The following is an 18,354-nucleotide window of genomic DNA, read 5'->3' on the forward strand; positions in this document are numbered from 1 at the left end:
CGATTCTGATCAAACTGGGAGGTCAGGGTTTGACTTAATTGGATTTATACAACTGGAAATGTAAAAACATAAGGTTGATGTCATGAGGTGCAGCGGGGCGTGTTTGACTCCCCCTGGTGATGTCATGAGGTGCAGTGGGGCGTGTGACTCCCCCTGGTGATGTCATGAGGTGCAGCGGGGCGTGTGACTCCCCCTGGTGATGTCATGAGGTGTAGCAGGGCGTGTTTGACTCCCCCTGGTGATGTCATGAGGTGTAGCAGGGCGTGTTTGACTCCCCCTGGTGATGTCATGAGGTGTAGCAGGGCGTGTTTGACTCCCCCTGGTGATGTCATGAGGTGTAGCAGGGCGTGTTTGACTCCCCCTGGTGATGTCATGAGGTGCAGCAGGGCGTGTGACTCCCCCTGGTGATGTCATGAGGTGTAGCGGGGCGTGTGACTCCCCCTGGTGATGTCATGAGGTGCAGCGGGGTGTGTGACTCCCCCTGGTGATGTCATGAGGTGTAGCAGGGCGTGTGACTCCCCTGGTGATGTCATGAGGTGCAGCGGGGCGTGTTTGACTCCCCCTGGTGATGTCATGAGGTGCAGCGGGGCGTGTGACTCCCCCTGGTGATGTCATGAGGTGCAGCGGGGCGTGTGACTCCCCCTGGTGATGTCATGAGGTGCAGCGGGGTGTTTGACTCCCCCTGGTGATGTCATGAGGTGCAGCGGGGCGTGTTCAGGTGTTTGACTCACTGATGGTGGTGTAGACGTTGGTGAAGCAGAAATAGTCGACGGCGTTGAGGGACAGAAGGTGGAAGAGGAACTGCTCCCTCTCGTCCTCACAGCGCAGGAACGCGTAACGTTTGTACAACTTCCTACAAAACAACAAACAGAACAGAACAGAGTGAGAGTGAGACAGACAGAGCAGTGCCTCCTGTTATAAAGTTCTGTGGTGCGAATTATGTGAACTGGGCACCGCGATTCGTGTGTTTTGAGCATTTTGAGCAGAGTGAATTTGTGAAACTGGCATCGACAAGCAATTTCCCAAAAGGGAGAAGCTCGCGAAATTCAACAAAGTTGAACATTGAACTTTCTGAGAATATTTGCCTCACATCAACCAATCAGAGGCCGTGTTCTAACAGTGACGAATAAAACTGAGACAGACTTTTATTCAACATGGAGACGCTCACTGTTGCCGTGGAAACGAGACGATATTAAACAACATCAGCACGAGACAGAGACTGAAATAAACTCAACAGAGCAGGACCTGCACCAGACTCTGTCCCCTCTACTTTATTCTGGTCCCGGTCCCAGTCCCAGTCCCGTTCCCGGTGCCAGTCCCGTTCCTGGTCTGGCCAGCCACTCGATGTAGTCCGAGTCAGACAGACACCGCACAGCCGCACTTGATCCTTCTGGAGCAAACAGAGCAAACTGTGGATTCAGACTCACTTGGTCAGTCCTGCTCTGGACAGAAGTTGTCTGAGATGTTGTGAGAGCGTCTTCTTCTCCAGAGAGAGACGGATCCAGGCACGAGCTCGGCCCACGTCGGTCTTGATCTCGGACATCAGCTGCACATGTCTGAGGAGGAACGAGCAGGACAAACAAACAAACAACAATGAGTCTGCACCAACAACCTCTGCTTAAAGAGCTTAAAAAAGGTTCTACAGTCTCATCTGAATCTGTTCCAAATTGGAAGTTCCCGTTGACTTACACTGGAAGATCAAAAAGTAGGACTAAATAAGTCAAATAAATAAAAGAGACAGAGTTAAAGAGTTTGGGGCCGGTCACAGAGAAGAACCTGTCCCACTGGTTTTAAAGACACGACAGGAGAATTTGACAGATTTTTCTGTGATTTGTTTGTGTCGGTGTCGGTTCCTGCACCAGTTCCTCTGGAACCAAAGTTCTCACTGGTGAACGAGCCGTATATAAACCATTTACATGAACCCATGACACGTCATCGACAGAGGGAGTGGATTTACCCCCAAATAAAAACAAGGCCACATGAAAACAGACGTCACAGGAGGAAAACAAAAATCATGGATCAAATGATCAACACCAGTGAGAGTTTGTATTGATACAAGTCATTATTATTTATGTACCAAACTCTGACACAACATGGATCTGCTGTGGAGACGACGACAGCGACGCACAATACAAAGATGTAATGTTATTAGAACACGGACACATGTAAAACCAACGGTACAGAAGAGTTTCTGTAGATTTAAAAAAAAAAAATTTCATACATGATAGTTTCATTTGTTCTTTGTTTATTTTCCTGTGTGTGACTCAGATGAACCTGCTGACGTCTTCTGTGTCGTCACCGTTCACTTAGAAAAAACAAGTTTTACTCGGTTCCTGAACGCTCTGATTTCCAGTGTGAACATGAGTCGGTTCAACATCAGGTGCAGGAACCTGCACCAGCTCGATTCTGTCGCCTACAGTGAACTTATGTCCTGAACTGTTTGTGTTCACCTCATGTCCTGAAGAAGAGAAACACGAGCAGAATTCTGAAGACTGCAGTCAGACCTCCTCCTCCTCCTCTCCTCATCACCTGTACACACACACACACGTAAACACACATATAAACACACATAAACACACACACGTAAACACACACGTAAACACACACACACAGTAAACACACACACACGTAAACACACACATAACACACACACACATATAACACACACACACAAACATAAACACAGTGTACCCTGTGTACTCTGTGTGTACTGTGTGTACTCTGTGTAGTCTGTGTGCTCTGTGTACTGTGTGTACTCTGTGTGTACTGTGTGTACTCTGTGTACTCCGTGTACCTGTGTACCCTGTGTACTCTGTGTACTCTGTGTAGTCTGTGTGCTCTGTGTACCTTGTGTACTCTGTGTACTCTGTGTACCCTGTGTACTCCGTGTACTCCGTGTGTAGTCTGTGTGCTCTGTGTACCTTGTGTACTCTGTGTACTGTGTGTTCTGTGTGTACTCTGTGTGTACTGTGTGTACTGTGTACTCTGTGTACCTTGTGTGTTCTGAGCCTGTTGTTCCAGTCGTTCTTCTCGGGCCTGATAATGGAGCAGATGAGACCAGAGAGACGACTTCCCCTGAACAAAAACACAAAACACAAACACAAACACACACAAACCAGCTCATGAACTTCTGAGAGAAACACTGACAGGAGTGCACCTGTCAGGAGTGCACCTGTCAGGAGTGCACCTGTCAGGAGTGCACCTGTGTAGTGGGAACATATAAGATGGTCCTGAGACCAATTCACTAGGCCTGCATGCCTGCACGAAGTCAATATTATGCTTATACAACTCGCTATCTTTTAGTTGGGGATTGTGCCAAGGACACTGTGTTTACGAAAAACAGGGCACCCTGTCCCATGTCCAGTCTCAGAAGACTGGACATGGGACAGGAATGCGCCTCCATGTATGTGTGCGCGGTGGAGACTGGCCCTCTCTGCACGCACAGGTGCATGAAGAGAATATATAGAGGCGGAGGGAAAGCACCCACTTTAGAGTCTGCTGCGGGTTACGTACGAACGCCCAGCCGGGTTTTAAGCCACTCTGCCGTGGGGTTGTTGGCTCTCCAGCCCAGTGTCAACGGTGAGTTTGATTTTCTTATGTGCCAGTTTGTGTGATGATTGATGCTTTAAACCCATTGATTGATTGATATGATTGTGTAACAATGTTGAGCGGGAAATAAACGGACATATTTATTCTAGCCTCATTGTGTGTGATGATTGCAATGTTGAGCGGGGAGTAAACGGACACATTTATTCTAGCCTCATTGTGTGTGTAGCAATGTTAAGCGGGGAGTAAACGGACACATTTGTTCTAGCTTCATTGTAACAATTATTGAGCGGGGAATAAACAGGCATATTTATTCTAGCTTGTTGTAACAATGTTAAGCGGGGAATAGACAGACACGTTTACTCTAGCTTCATTGTGTGCTGGCATTGATTGATGTGAAATAGTGATTGCCTGGTTTGACTACTTCCCACGAACCTCTTAAGATATTTCACAAAACAACCTGTCAGGCAGTGCACCTGTCAGGAGTGCACCTGTCAGGCAGTGCACCTGTCAGGGGTCAACATTTTAGGAAAATTGATGTTTAAACTCGTCCAGAAGAAATGACAAAAAGACTAAGATCTGACTAAACAAAACAAGAATCACATTTCAGAACATTTGTACAAATCTAAACTACAGAGACAGTCCTGGTCTGGTCCTGGTTTAGTCCTGGTCCAGTCCTGGTCCGGTCCCGGTTCAGGGTCTGACCTGTTTGACGAGCAGCCCGTGGCTCCAGATTCGTTCGAGGAGGTCACACAGAGACGCCACCAGAGTGTTCTCCTCCAAACCAGAGATCAGAGCTTCTCCATGACCCAACTCCACCGCCTCACCGCCCATCTTAGCCACAAGGAGGCGCTTCGTCTACAGACAGAGAGAGGAGGAGGAGGAGGAGGAGGAGAGGAGGAGGAGGAGGAGCAGATGAAGCAGATGGAGCACAGGTTCAGAGGGTCAGAGGAGGAGGAGGAGAGCAGAGGAGCAGACGGTCAGAGGATGCAGTAGAGGAGCAGATGATGCGGTGGACTCCTCTGTACCTTGAGGCGACACTCTTTGAGGAGACCCTCCACAAACTTCCAGTTGGTCTGAGCGATCACGGCCGGAGACACGTCGGAGAGTTTGGGCTGACGGAGAGAAGACTTCCCCAGAGCACGAGACTCCTGCAGCTGAGAGACGAGAGAGAGGAGGAAGAGGAGGGGAGAGGAAGAGAGTCAACAGATTGTTAGTTTCCTTATTCGAGGTCGAGGAGAAATTCTGTTTGTCGACTGGACAAAAGTGAGTTTGGTTGAAGACGTTTCTTACTTCATCCAAGCTGCTTCTTCAGTTCTGGTCAGACGCTGGTGACACTTCCTTTAACTGTCTGCAGGGAGGAGCTAACTACACTGAAACTACTCTGAAACTAACACACACTTGTTTACAGTTTGTGTTTGTTAGTTTGGCCTGTTGACCTGTACAGGGTGTGGGGTCTAATTAACAGAACAATTCTTGTCCATAATGGAGCTTCCACACCTCTGGACCTGACCTGGATACACCTGTTGTTCTCTTGTTTGTTTTGATTTAGGTTTGAGGATGGACGTGTAAATAGGAGATAGATGGTGTCTGAGTCCATTTCTGATTAAAGAAGGATTCTCTTTCTTAACAAAAATGTCTTCTTTCACTCCCCTCTCAAACCATTTCTTTTCTCTGGCTAAAATCTGTACCTCGCTGTCCTCAAACGAGTGGCCCATGGCTTTTAAGTGGAGATGCACAGCAGACTGAGGTCCTGTGTTGCTCCCTCGTCAGTGTTGGTTCATCCTCTTGTGAAGTGTCTGTTTAGTTTCTCCAGTGTAGCGTTCACTTCAGTCTTCACTGCACTGAATGGAGTAGACCACGTTGCTTTGTTTGTGGCTTGGTGTTTTGTTCTTTCGGTTGCACCAATTTCTGTCTTAAGGTTCGTTCACACCAAAGCGTCAAAAAACACCTTGACGTCTCTATTTGGAGCCTTTGCATTTGAGTTTAGACGCCCCCGACGCTCGTGTGTTTGACGCCGTGGACGAACGGGACAAAAATACTTGACGCTCGTCCGTTGTCCTGGAAACAAGAGCCCGGTCCTGGACTTTTCCCGAAACAATGTCAGACCAGACTGAGAGAGTGTTTTTATGACATAAAACATCAGCGGAGGAGATCGGGTCGATGACTGGAGCGTGTTTATATTTATACTCCACTAATGACACTGGATCAGTCCCAGTCTAGTCCTGGTCTAATACCGGTCTAGTCCTGGTCTAATCACGGTCTAGTCCCGGTCTAATCACGGTCTAGTCCTGGTCTAATCACGGTCTAGTCCTGGTCTAAGTCTAGTCTGGTCTAGTCCTCCGTCTTAGTCCTGGTTTGGTCCCGGTCTAGTCTCGGTCTAATCTCGGTCTACTCCCAGTCTAGTCCTTGTTTAGTCCCGGTCTAGTCCTTGTTTAATCCTGGTTTAATCCTGGTCCGGTCCTGGTGTAGTCCTCGTGATCGGCTCGGTGATTGTGGTGTATATATTTAATCTCCGCTCATGTTTGTGGTTCTCGCTCTGGTTCTCGGGTTTTGCTTACTGATAATATCGTTGCTGCGTCTCTGGATACTCGTCTCTGATTGGTTGACGCGGCGCGTCTGACGCGAAAAGTTCAGCATTTTCAACTTCTTGACACTGACGCCTTGGACGCGCGTCTAGATCGCTGACGCCAAAAACGCTGAGCCAGATTCGCGCCGCGCTGACGCCGAAAACGCAACGCAAAAACGCAGGAAGCTCTAGTCGCGCGTCCACATCGACTTTACATTGAAACTGGACGCTTTGACGTCTTGGTGTGAACGGCCCTTTAGAGTGTTCGTAGGTTTGAAATAGACCGGGATCTCATGTTGTCTGAAAATCCTCTGTAGTTTTTCAGAAACATCAGCCATGTACGGAATAGTTCCCCCATTTCTACTGGGTTCTGATTCTCTGTTGTCCTGTTTTTTAGTTCTCTTGGTTTTGTTGAAGGCCCATGTTGGATCTCCACAAACAGAGAGGACTTTCTGCACTTGTTGTTCTTCTTTCTCCTTTCCCTCTGTGCTTTGAGGCACCACTTGAGCCCTGTGTTGTCGTGTCTGAATAACTCCAAGTTTGTGTTCAGTGGTTGGTGAGAATCAAAAAGCAGGTACTGGTCCGTGTGTGTGGTGCTTCCTGAAGACCTCAACCTGGAGTCATCGGTCTTCTCCTGTCGTTACTGCACAATCTAAGAAGGTCAATGTGTTGTTCTTGGCATCTTCACGGGTGAATTTGATGTGCAGGAAATGGTTCTGAATCTTGAATTTTGATTTTAGAAAAGTTATCATCATCATCATCATATTTCTTTATTGAGGAAATTCAAAGGTCTCAGTTTCATGGAGGAGCTCACTGCACATTTCTCTGATCTGACCAAGATTTTCAAACTTCTATCAGGTTCTTCATCCTGTTTTCAGTTTTATTATCGACTCATCAGTTCTCAGATTCTTCATTCTCGACAAGTTCTCTTAAAATAAACGACTTCTAGACAAGTAAAAGACAAGTAAAAGTCTCTTGCTGCGTGGACAGATCATTTCTCTACTTATAAGTCATTTTCTGATAGATTTAAATGTTTAGATCTTAAATTCTGACCAGGGTTTTTTGGTTGTGGTCAGGGAGGATCAGCAGATTCTGTGTCAGGGCAGATTGAGGAGAGGAAGACTCCTCAGGACAAAAGTGTCAATGTCAAACAGATAAAAGTCTCAACGACTAAACTCATTTTTAGTTGGCAGAGAAAATACAATCATGCAGGTGGCGAATCGTGCGCCAGAAAAGTCCCGCAGTGCTGCATTAACTGTGTCAGAAGATGAAGGTGACGAGGGTGGGGCAGGAGGAGGAGGACAGGAGGGCATTTGGGGCACGAGGAGGAGGACGGGAGGGCATCTGGGGCACGAGGAGGAGGACGGGAGGGCATCTGGGGCAGGGAGGAGGAGGACGGGAGGGCATCTGGGGCAGGGGGAGGAGGACGGGAGGGCATCTGGGGCAGGGGGAGGGAGGCGTCACGTACCAGGCAGGAGGTGGACACAGACTTCCGGGGTCTTGTCCGGGGAACGCCGTGATCCCAATCCCAAAACGCCAACGAGTTTAAAAGAGACGCACGCTCCTCCTCTACGGAAAAGAAAGACTGACAGAAGAAGAAGAAGAAGAGGAAGAGGAGGAGGAGGAGAGAAAAAGAAGAGAAGAGGAGGAGGAGAAGAGGAAAAGAAGAGGAGGAGAGGAAAAGAGACAGAGGAAGAGAGGAGGAGAAGGAAGAGAAGGTGGAGAAGAAGAAGAAAGAGGAGAGGAAGGAGAGGAAAAGAAAGAGAAGGGGATAAGGAGGAAGAGAAGAAAAGAAGAGGAGAAGACGAGGAGAGAGGAGAGGAGGAGAAAGAGCAGAAGGAGGAGGAGGAGAAGAGAAGAAGAGAAGGAGAAGGAAAAGAAGGGGAGGAGTAAAAAGAAAGAAGGAGGGAGAAAGAGATGAGGAGGAAAGAGAAAGAAAGAAGGGAGAAGAGAGATGATGAAAGACAGAGTAGGAGAGAGAGGAGGAGGAGGTGGAGGAGGAGAAGGATGAGGAGAAGAGGAGTAGAAGAAGAAGAGAAGAGGAGAAGGAGAGAAGGTGGAGGAGAGAGAAAGAAAGAATGAAGGTTGACGAAGAGAGAGAGAGGAGGAAAAACAGTAGGAGGGAGAGGAGAAGTGAGAGAAAAGGGAGAGAGAAGGAACAGAGGAGAGAAGAAGGAAAAAAGAGGTGGAACAGAGCAGAAGATGCAGACAAGACAGGAAAAAGAGAAGAAATTAAGAGCATGAAACAAAAAAGGATAGAAAGAAAAAAGATGGAAAGAGCAGCAAAAGCAGAGCGGAGAGAGAGAGGTGTGTGTGTGTGTGTGTGTGTGTGTGTGTGTGTGTGTGAGGGGGCGGGGCCTCGTACCTCCTTCTGCTCGTTGTCCAGTCGTTGTTCTGTTTTCCCGGGGGTCTGTGTTTGTCTGTGAGGAGCAGCAGGGGGCGCTGGACCTCTGTGACTCCATCTGTAAAACACACAACACACAACATGAAACACACAACATGAAACACACACACACACACAACATGAACACACATGAACACACACACACACATGAAACACACAATGAAAACACACAACATGAAACACACAACATGAAACACAGAACACACACATGAAACACACAACATGAAACACACAACACACAACATGAAACACACACACAACATGAAACACACAACATGAAACACACAACACACAACATGAAACACACAACATGAAACACACAACACACAACATGAAACACACAACATGAAACACACAACATGAAACACACAACATGAAACACACAACACACAACATGAAACACACAACACACACAACATGAAACACACAACATGAAACACACAACATGAAACACACAACATGAAACACACAACACACAACATGAAACACACAACACACAACATGAAACACACAACACACAACATGAAACACACAACACATGAACACACAACATGAAACACACAACATGAAACACACAACACACAACATGAAACACACAACATGAAACACACAACATGAAACACACAACACACAACATGAAACACACAACATGAAACACACAACATGAAACACACAACACACACAACGTGAGAGACCAACGTTTAACAACTCCTCTTTCTCTCTTTTTCTCTTTTCATCTTTTCTTTCTTGGGGCCAGTGTTGAGGTTCAGTCCTGGTTTAATCCTGGTTCGGTCCTGGTTTAGTCCTGGTTCGGTCCTGGTTTAGATCCTGGTTTAGACCTGGTTCAGTCCTGGTTCAGTCCTGGTCTCAGTCCTGGTCTCAGTCCTGGTCTCAGTCCTGGTTTAGTCCTGGTTTAGTCCTGGTTTAGTCCTGGTTCAGTCCTGGTTCTGGGTCTCACCTGTTGGGGGCGCTGTTGGTCTCAGTCCTGGTTCGGTCCTGGTTCAGTCCTGGTTCAGTCCTGGTTTAGTCCTGGTTTAGTCCTGGTTCAGTCCTGGTTTAGTCCTGATTTAGTCCTGGTTCTGGGTCTCACCTGTTGGGGCGCTGTTGGTCTCAGTCCTGGTTTAGTCCTGGTTCTGGGTCTCACCTGTTGGGGGCGCTGTTGGTCTCAGTCCTGGTTTAGTCCTGGTTCTGGGTCTCACCTGTTGGGGGCGCTGTTGGTCTCAGTCCTGGTTTAGTCCTGGTTCTGGGTCTCACCTGTTGGGGGCGCTGTTGGTCTCAGTCCTGGTTCAGTCCTGGTTCAGTCTGTAGTCTGGTCTCAGTCCTGTTGGTCTTCGCTGTTGGTCTCAGTCCTGGTTGTCCTGGTTCTGGTCTCTGTTGGCTCTCCTGGTTAGTCCTGGTTCTGGGTCTCACCTGTTGGGGGCGCTGTTGAGGGCGTCTCTCTTCAGGTCGGGGAAGTGTCCCGGCTCGAATCGTCCTTCTCCGATCTTCATGTTGAGGAGATGAGGGAGAACGGCCGTGTGGTCGATGTTCTGGAACCTCTGCTCCACCGCCCGAGCTGCAGGAGACACGACCACACCCACAAACTTTAACCACCGGGTTCTGGAAGATTCTACGGGCGCCGCTGTTGGGTGTGGGTGGAGAATCTGGAGATGGTTGATTGTGGGTGGAGGTGGGTGGAGATGGGTGGAGCTGGTTGTGGAGGGAGGTGAGGTTGTGGGTGGAGGTGAGGTTGTGGTTGGAGGTGAGGTTGTGGTTGGAGGTGAGGTTGTGGTTGGAGGTGAGGTTGGTGGTTGTGGGTTGGGTGTGGTTGGAGGTGAGGTTGTGGGTGGAGGTGAGGTTGTGGGTGGAGGTGAGGTTGTGGTTGGAGGTGAGGTTGTGGGTGGAGGTGAGGTTGTGGTTGGAGGTGAGGTTGTGGTGGAGGTGAGGTTGTGGTTGGAGGTGAGGTTGTGGGTGGAGGTGAGGTTGAGGTTGTGTGGGTGGAGGTTGAGGTTGTGGTTGGAGGTGAGGTTGTGGTTGGAGGTGGGTGTGGTTGTGTTGGAGGTGGGTGTGGTTGTGGTTGGAGGTGAGGTTGTGGTTGGAGGTGAGGTTGTGGGTTGAGGTGGGTGTGGGTTGTTGGTTGGAGGTGAGGTTGTGGTTGGAGGTGAGGTTTGTGGTTGGAGGTGAGGTTTGTGGGTTGGAGGTGAGGTTGTGGTTGTGAGGTGAGGTTGTGGGTGGAGGTGTGAGGTTGTGGTTGGAGGTGAGGTTGTGAGGTTGTGGTTGGAGGTGAGGTTGTGGTTGGAGGTTTGTGGTGGAGGTGAGGTTGTGGGTTTGTGGTTGGAGGTGAGGTTGTGGTTGGAGGTGAGGTTGTGGTGGAGGTGAGGTTGTGGTTGTGGAGGTGAGGTTTGTGGAGGTGGAGGTGAGTTGTGGGTGGAGGTGAGGTTGTGGTTGGAGTGAGGTTGTGGTTGGGTTGGAGGTGAGGTTGTGGGTTTGGAGGTGAGGTTGTGGGTGAGGTGAGGTTGTGGTTGGGTTGGAAGGTGAGGTTGTGGTGGTTGGAGGTTTGAGGTTGTGTGGTTGGAGGTGAGGTTGTGGAGGTGGTGTGGGGTGAGGTGTGGGTGGAGGTGAGGTTGTGGGTTGAGGTGAGGTTGTGGTTGGAGGTGAGGTTGTGGGTTGGAGGTGAGGTTGTGGTTGAGGTGAGGTTGTGGGTGGAGGTGAGGTTGTGGAGGTGAGGTTGTGGTTGGAGGTGAGGTTGTGGAGGTGAGGTTGTGGTTGGAGGTGAGGTTGTGGTTGGAGGTGAGGTTGTGGGTGGAGGTGAGGTTGTGGTTGGGTTGAGGTGAGGTTGTGTGGGTTGGAGTTGAGGTTGTGGGTGGAGGTGAGTTTGTGGAGGTGAGGTTGTTGGGTTGGAGGTGAGGTTGTGGTTGGAGGTTGTGGGTGGTGGTTGTGGTTGGGTGAGGTGAGGTTGTGGGTTTGTGGAGGTGGAGGGGTGTGGTTGTGGTTGGAGGTGAGGTTGGTGGTTGTGAGGTGAGGTGAGTGTGTGTGGTGGAGGTGGGTGTGGTTGTGGTTTGGAGGTGAGGTTGTGGTTGGAGGTGAGGTGTGGTTGTGGGTGGAGGTGGGGTGTGGTTTGTGGTGTGGGTTGGAGGTGAGGTTGTGGTTGGTTGTGGTTGGAGGTGAGGTTGTGGTTGGGAGGTGAGGTTGTGGTTGGAGGTGAGGTTGTGGAGGTGAGGTTGTGGTTGTGAGGTGGGTTGTGGTTTGTGGTTGGAGGTGGGTGTGGTTGTGGTTGGAGGTGGGTGTGGTTGGAGTTGGAGGTGGGTTGTGGGTTGTGGGTGAGGAGGTGGGTGTGGTTGTGGTTGTGGAGGTGAGGTTGTGGAGGTGAGGGTTGTGGGTGGAGGTGTGGAGGTTGTGGTTGGAGGTGAGGTTGTGTTGGTTGTGAGGTTGGAGGTGAGGTTGTGGTTGGAGGTGGGTTGTGTGTGTTGTGAGGTGAGGTTGTGGTTGGAGGTGGAGGTGTGGTTGTGGTTGAGGTGGGTGTGGTTGTGGTTGGAGGTGGTGTGGTTGGTGGTGAGGTGTGTGGTTGTGAGGTGAGGTGTGGTGTGGAGGTGAGGTGGGTTGAGGAGGTGAGTTGTGGTTGGAGGTGGGTGTGGTTGTGGTTGGAGGTGAGGTTGTGGTTGGAGGTGGGTGTGGTTGTGGGTGGAGGTGGGTGCAGACACTCACCGGCGTCGCAGAGGGTGGTGCGGCGGGCGCTGTGGGCGGAGCCGTGGGTGGAGGTGAGGTTGGGCGCTCGGAGCTGGTGGCGTTTCTTCTCGTGGACTCGCTGGTCGAAGACTCGCAGCAGCGCCTCCTTCTGCTCCCACTGAGACATGATCTTCTGATCGATGAACGACGCAAACATCTGAGTCTCGATGAAACGAGAGAGAAACGGAAGAAAGAACTCAGGCTGCTCCGACAGGAAGGACGCCTGGAGAGAGAGAACAGAGAACAGAGAGAGAGAGGAGAGAGGAGAGAGAGAGAGAGAGAGAGAGAGAGAGAGAGAGAGAGAGAGAGGAGAGAGAGAGAGAGAGAGAGGAGAGAGAGGAGAGAGAGAGAGAGAGAGAGAGGAGAGAGGAGAGAGGAGAGAGGAGAGAGAGAGAGAGAGAGAGAGGAGAGAGGAGAGAGGAGAGAGAGAGAGAGGAGAGAGGAGAGAGAGGAGAGAGAGAGAGGAGAGAGGAGAGAGGAGAGAGGAGAGAGGAGAGGAGAGAGAGAGAGAGAGAGAGAGAGAGAGAGGAGAGAGGAGAGAGGAGGAGAGAGGAGAGAGAGGAGAGAGGAGTTCAGATTGACTGACATGTATCTTGGCCTCGTGGACCAGCAGGAGACAAATACTTCAGAGTGTTCAGTGTTCATCTGTGGATCTGTGAGCGTCGCGTTTTCCTCGTCAAGAAAAAGACTTCAGTGTTTTTACGACATAAACGCTTCTTAAAACTTATTGCTGCTGTCGTCCTTTTGTTATTTTCCTCCTTATTTATGCAACGAACTGAAGATTCATTTATTCCGTAATCGATCCTACAGGGCAGAGTCCTGCACGGGGCCGTTTCTGGAGACCCCCAGTACAACACTGCACCTGCCAGTACAGGACCGCACCTGCCCGTTAATCTGAGATTATTTCAAACTTTTGCGCTGCCTACGCCACGGACTGAACTAAGACCAAACCAGGACTAACCCAGGACTGATTCCAGGACTGAAGAGGAGGACTAATCCACGACTGAACTAGGACTAAAACAGGACTAAACCAGGACTAAACCAGAACTGAAACAGGACTCACTGTGGGGACGGACTCAGAGGAGACACAGGAGAAAGGACCGGCTCAATCAATCGCCCGATCGCGTTTTGCGGACAAACTGCTCGGCGTTTTCTCTCTTAAGTCCAAGATTAGTCCTGGTTTAGACCTGGTTTAGTCCTGACCCACCCGTGTGTAATTACTACCCGTCTGTAATACACAATACGCGTTCATACGCTGTAAAAAAAAAAAAAAAAAAAAAAAGTGCAATTTTGCATGCCCCCGGCTAAAGGCTAATCGCAGTAGTTAATTTTTTTTTACTAGTGTCTAGAATGTGATGTAAAAATGTCATTAGTCGATCTACTGTCTGTAAATATGATGTAAAGAGGCAGAATAACAATAAATGTTTCCTAAATAAACCCAATTTAAAATCCACCAGAGCCAAACCTAAGTTTTTTAAACAATTCAAGATTTACAGTGAATTTTTACATCACTAAATATATCGGCGATTATATCTGCAGTTTTATCGATATCAAATCAGCCGCAACAAAATCCATATCGGTCGGGTCCTCGTCTGAAAGCTCAAGACTCGCCGCGTCAGCGTCAGATTCTCGCAGGACGTCCTGGACGCTCCACATAGAGTGTGTGTGTTGTGTGTTAATCAGACGCCTCAACATCACCGTCTGAACGCAGCTTTAGTTTTGTCCGTGGCTTTTGCTTTTTTTCTGCTTTTTTAGAATTTTTTAATCACAGTTTTTCTTTGTTATGATAAAATCTGTGACGTTTGAGCTCCTATGTACGAGTCATTTGCCTGTGTGTGAGTAAACTGTCTCGGCGTCGTCACCTTGTCAAAGTTGTGCATGTTTTCTCGCGCCGTGAGCCACGTGTGGAGGTCGGAGCCGCTCTGGACCACGAACGTCTCGTAGTCGCAGAACATGGACGTGAAGTGATCGGCGAAGACTTCCCTGAGCTGAGCGTTCAGGACGGCCGCCCTCTTCTCCTCCTCCAGGCGCGAGCTCGGACGCCGCCCCTCCCTCTGCGCCACACAAAAAAACACTCTGAGGTTTGGGACGGAGGAACATTTTAGATTTGAAAACAAAAGTCGATGTTTGATTTTTTCCTCCTTTTCCACTAAAATGTTCAACATAAAAACTACAAAAAAACAGTCCAGATGCTGTGTGTAACTTTTCTGGCTGAGGGTCCATTGTTTTGTCTGGAATGTTCCACAGTATGGCATTAAATCTTTCTATCTTCACATGGAGACCAAACCAGACGCAGTTACAGGTCAGATCTGTGGAGAGGCGCTCACAGTCAGAACGTCTGGTTTTCTCAGGGATTTTTGAGAAATAAAACCACCTGTAAATGATTAAATGTAAAGTCGAGCTGTTTAATGTCACACTGTGGGACATTCCAGACAGAGCAGTGACATCTCCATGGAAACAAGCAGGTGACCCCCACCTGAAAAGTTACACAGTGCAGCTTTAGTTTATTGTTTCAATAGTAGGAATAATAAAAATGTATTTTCTTTCAAACAAATCCATTTATGTTCTTCCTCTTCTCCGGGGTCGGGTCTCAGGAGCATCAGTCTAAACAGGGACTCCCAGACTTCCCTCACCCCAGACACTTCCTCCAGCTCCTCCAGTGGGACCTGAGGTGTTCCCAGTCCAGTCCAGAGACATAGTCCCTCCAGTGTGTCCTGGGTCTTCCCCGGGGCCTCCTCCCCGTGGGACATGAACATCAGAACAGACGTCCTCCCCTCAGATGCCCTCTCCTCTCCACGTGGAGGAGCAGCGGCTCTACTCCGAGCTCCTCCCGTGTGACTGAGCTCCTCACTCTGTCTCTAAAGACTTATTCATACTTCATGAGACCATAAGAAAACCCAGAGATACAAACAAATCTTAAATAAAAAAAAAAAAAAATTCAAATTCTTTTAATCAATTTAACACATTTTTTGCTGCCAATTTGAAGTCATGAAAATCCAACATTCACAAGGGACATGAAGAAGAAGGATTCTCCTCTGAGCTCCTCCTCTGCTCTTACACCAACCGTCTTCATGTCCAGACCGTCCCATATTTACATTTTCTACATTTGCCACATCTTCTTATTTCTTACCTCGGTGCTTTGACCTTTGACCCCCGCCCTGAGCGCGTCCACCCTGGCGACGCTGACCCCCGTGCGTCGGGTCAGAGCCTCCAGCCGCTCCAGCGTCTCGTTGTTCTGCAGCAGCTCCAGCACGGCGGCGTTGGCGGCGGGGTTGGGGGCGGTCGGGGGGCAGGTTGCCGTTGCGTCGGTCGAGCGCCTCCAGGCTGTTCCTGCGGGGGGCGGCGGGGGTGCAGGGCGAGCTGGCCGGACGCGGCGACCCGGGACACGAGCTGGACTCCGGGCCGGAGGAGGCGGAGCTCTGCAGGACGTCCAACAGATCCTGGATCAGATCCGACTTCAGAGGAAACTGAGGAAAATCCTCCGGAAGATCCACGGAACGACGATCCAAGTCCACGAAGCACAAGTTCGCCTGGAAGAGACGGAGGGAGAGACGGAGGGAGAGACGGAGGGAGAGACGGAGGGAGACACGGAGGGAGAAGAGGAGGAAGAGACGGAGGGAGAGACGGAGGGAGAGGACGGAGGGAGACACGGAGGGAGAGGGGGAGAGGGAGAGAGACGGAGGGAGAAGACGGAGGGAGAGGGGGGAGGGAGAGACGGAGGGAGAGGGGAGGGACAGACGGAAGGGAGAGGGGGAGAGGAGAAGCGAGGGAGAGATGTATTAACAGACCAGGCATTTATTTGAGACCAGGCAGCAATTTGGAGCAGACGATTAAGTGATTGAAACAAATGAACGCCCAGGCTGTTATCTGGTATTTTATGGTTTGTTTCAGCAGGATTTTCAGGCAGACCTCACATTCTACCATAGACATACATGCAGAACCAGTGTTGTGCAAGTTCACACTTTTCATGAACTAGTTCAAAGTTCAGTTCATTTTATTTTTAGGTGAGATTTGTAAATAAAAGGCTGAACTTATTTTTCAAACTGACTTCCTGTTTACAACAACTTTACAACATATAAACATAAACTCTAGAGCCACATCAGCCTGTTTGACTTTATCATGTGTTTAATGTTGCAGCTTTGACACTTTTGTCTCACAGAAGCAAAAACTAAAAACCACATGGCTCATTTACATAAACTGCACTGATGCATCAGCTTCTGTGGGACTAAAGGACATGATTATCTGTGTTCTTTCTGTGTCAGAGGGACGTCACTGCAACTTTTGGACGCGTAACTAGAAATGCACTGAAAGTGACGAGGGCGGCTCCACTGGAGCAGCTCGTCTCGCGCACGTGGATTTCAGAAAATAGGATCCATCCTGTTTTTTGATGCTCTACGTGAGCGTAGGGAGAACATCTATTGTTGTGTTTGTGCGTTTATCATCAGCACATCGAGCTCCTGAGGCAGATCTGTGTCGTGTGAAAAAGCCCAGGTCCAGAACAATGTTATTAGAGCTTTGAAATTAACTTTTGAAATCCTTGTTTTTGCCGTGGTCGGTCTGTACAGAAGGTAAATACAAGTGTGTTCTGTTAGTTTCACTGTGGACCTGATACAAGCGACTGAACGCTTCAGTCAAGTCTGATCGTCTTTACACTGACAAACACAGAGTCAGAGCTGCACGTGCTGCACCTGCTGCAGCCGCCTGTGGAGCCGCCTTCCACGTTGGCGCGTGGCTGTGGTGATGAGTGCCCTTCTCACTTGACTCATCAGGTGAAAACAAATCCCGATGTTTAATTGAACCCAACAGTGACGTACGCCGTTCATCTCACATCATTTGAACAAATTCACGTTCAAGTTCTTGATTTACAAATGTGTCGCGTACAGTTCAAAGTTCACTGAAAAATGAACATGTTCATTGAACGTGTTTTGTTTCAATGACAGTCGTTTACCTCCTGCGGCAGGTCCAGACAGGTGCGGTCCCCGTCGCCTCGGCCCTGCAGACCCATGAGGTACGGCACCGGAGCGTCCAGGAAGTGACGGAGCGACGACGGGAGCAGAGGAACGTAAACGTGCTGCCACTGGAACGGAAACAACAACGACGACAAACACTCGCACGCGCTCACCACACGCTGAGGGTCTGAGAGAGAGAACAGAGAGAGAAAAAGAGGGAGAGAAAACAGAGAGAGAGACACAAAGAAAGAAAGAGAGAGTGGGGCGTGTGAGGGGGCAGAGAGAGGAAAAAAACATTAAACATGTCGTCTCTTTTATTTCTGTTATAATCATGTGTTTTGGTTTCAGATGATTCTCCAGGCAGAAGAAGAACGAGCCTCACACCCTCTCTCTCTGTCTGTTTCTCTCTGTCTGTTTCTGTCTGTTTCTCTCTGTCTGTTTCTCTCTCTGTCTGTTCTCTCTGTCTGTTTCTCTCTGTCTGTTTCTCTCTGTCTGTTTCTCTCTCTCTGTCTGTTTCTCTCTCTGTCTGTTTCTCTCTCTGTCTGTTTCTCTCTCTGTCTGTTTCTCTCTCTCTCTCTCTCGTCTCTCTCTCTCTCTCTCTCTCTCTCTCTCTCTTCTACTGAAGGTGTTGTTGTTTGTGTTTCAGATTCAGGACGAGTTCTGACGCGTCTGAGGAAAAACCTGAACCTGAAACCAGAATCGGCTCGTTCCCGTTTCTCTCTCCCTCACTACGCTCTGTCTCTCTCTCCTCCTCTCTCCTGCTTTTGTCTCTCCTCCCTCTCTCTCTCTCTCTTCTCCATCTCTGTCTCTCCTGCTTCTCTCGCTCTTCTCTCTCACTCCACTCCTCCTTTCCTCTCTCTCTATCTCCTTCCTCCTTCTCTCTCTCTTTATTATTTCCTCATGTTTTCTTCTTGACACATTCAAACTGTCAAACTGAGCTCCAGACTGAACAGAACAGAACAGAACGACACGACCGCGACCGCGACCACAGCAGCAGCGTCCATCTCGTCTCATCTCTCGTTTGGGCTCATCCGTCTCTGATCGACTTCTTCTTCTCTTCACGTTCACTGACCTTAATCTCTCTGGATTTATCAACATTTTTATCATTTCTGACATCGCTGCTGTTTCACAAACACATTTGGATTAAACTGAAATACTTTAATAATCTGCCCCCACAGTCT

The 18,354-nt window shown here is 49.2% G+C and overlaps 1 protein-coding gene across 1 annotated transcript in view; it reads right to left on the reverse strand.

The window, feature by feature from the left end:
* Positions 1 to 18,354, reverse strand: part of LOC110173986 (DENN domain-containing protein 5B-like) — a 55,172-nt gene that overhangs the window by 13,338 nt on the left and 23,480 nt on the right. The window contains 13 exon segments of the mRNA XM_055155336.1: positions 732 to 853; positions 1,428 to 1,556; positions 2,451 to 2,529; positions 2,994 to 3,075; positions 4,252 to 4,404; positions 4,575 to 4,703; positions 8,481 to 8,577; positions 9,930 to 10,074; positions 12,204 to 12,447; positions 14,087 to 14,278; positions 15,355 to 15,486; positions 15,488 to 15,754; positions 17,173 to 17,360. Coding sequence (XP_055011311.1) covers positions 732 to 853; positions 1,428 to 1,556; positions 2,451 to 2,529; positions 2,994 to 3,075; positions 4,252 to 4,404; positions 4,575 to 4,703; positions 8,481 to 8,577; positions 9,930 to 10,074; positions 12,204 to 12,447; positions 14,087 to 14,278; positions 15,355 to 15,486; positions 15,488 to 15,754; positions 17,173 to 17,360 — 1,959 coding nt within the window.

The sequence above is a fragment of the Boleophthalmus pectinirostris genome, unplaced genomic scaffold (genome assembly GCF_026225935.1).
Source record: "Boleophthalmus pectinirostris isolate CB_2022bp ecotype Guang Dong unplaced genomic scaffold, ASM2622593v1 HiC_scaffold_2, whole genome shotgun sequence".
NCBI lineage: Eukaryota > Metazoa > Chordata > Actinopteri > Gobiiformes > Gobiidae > Boleophthalmus > Boleophthalmus pectinirostris.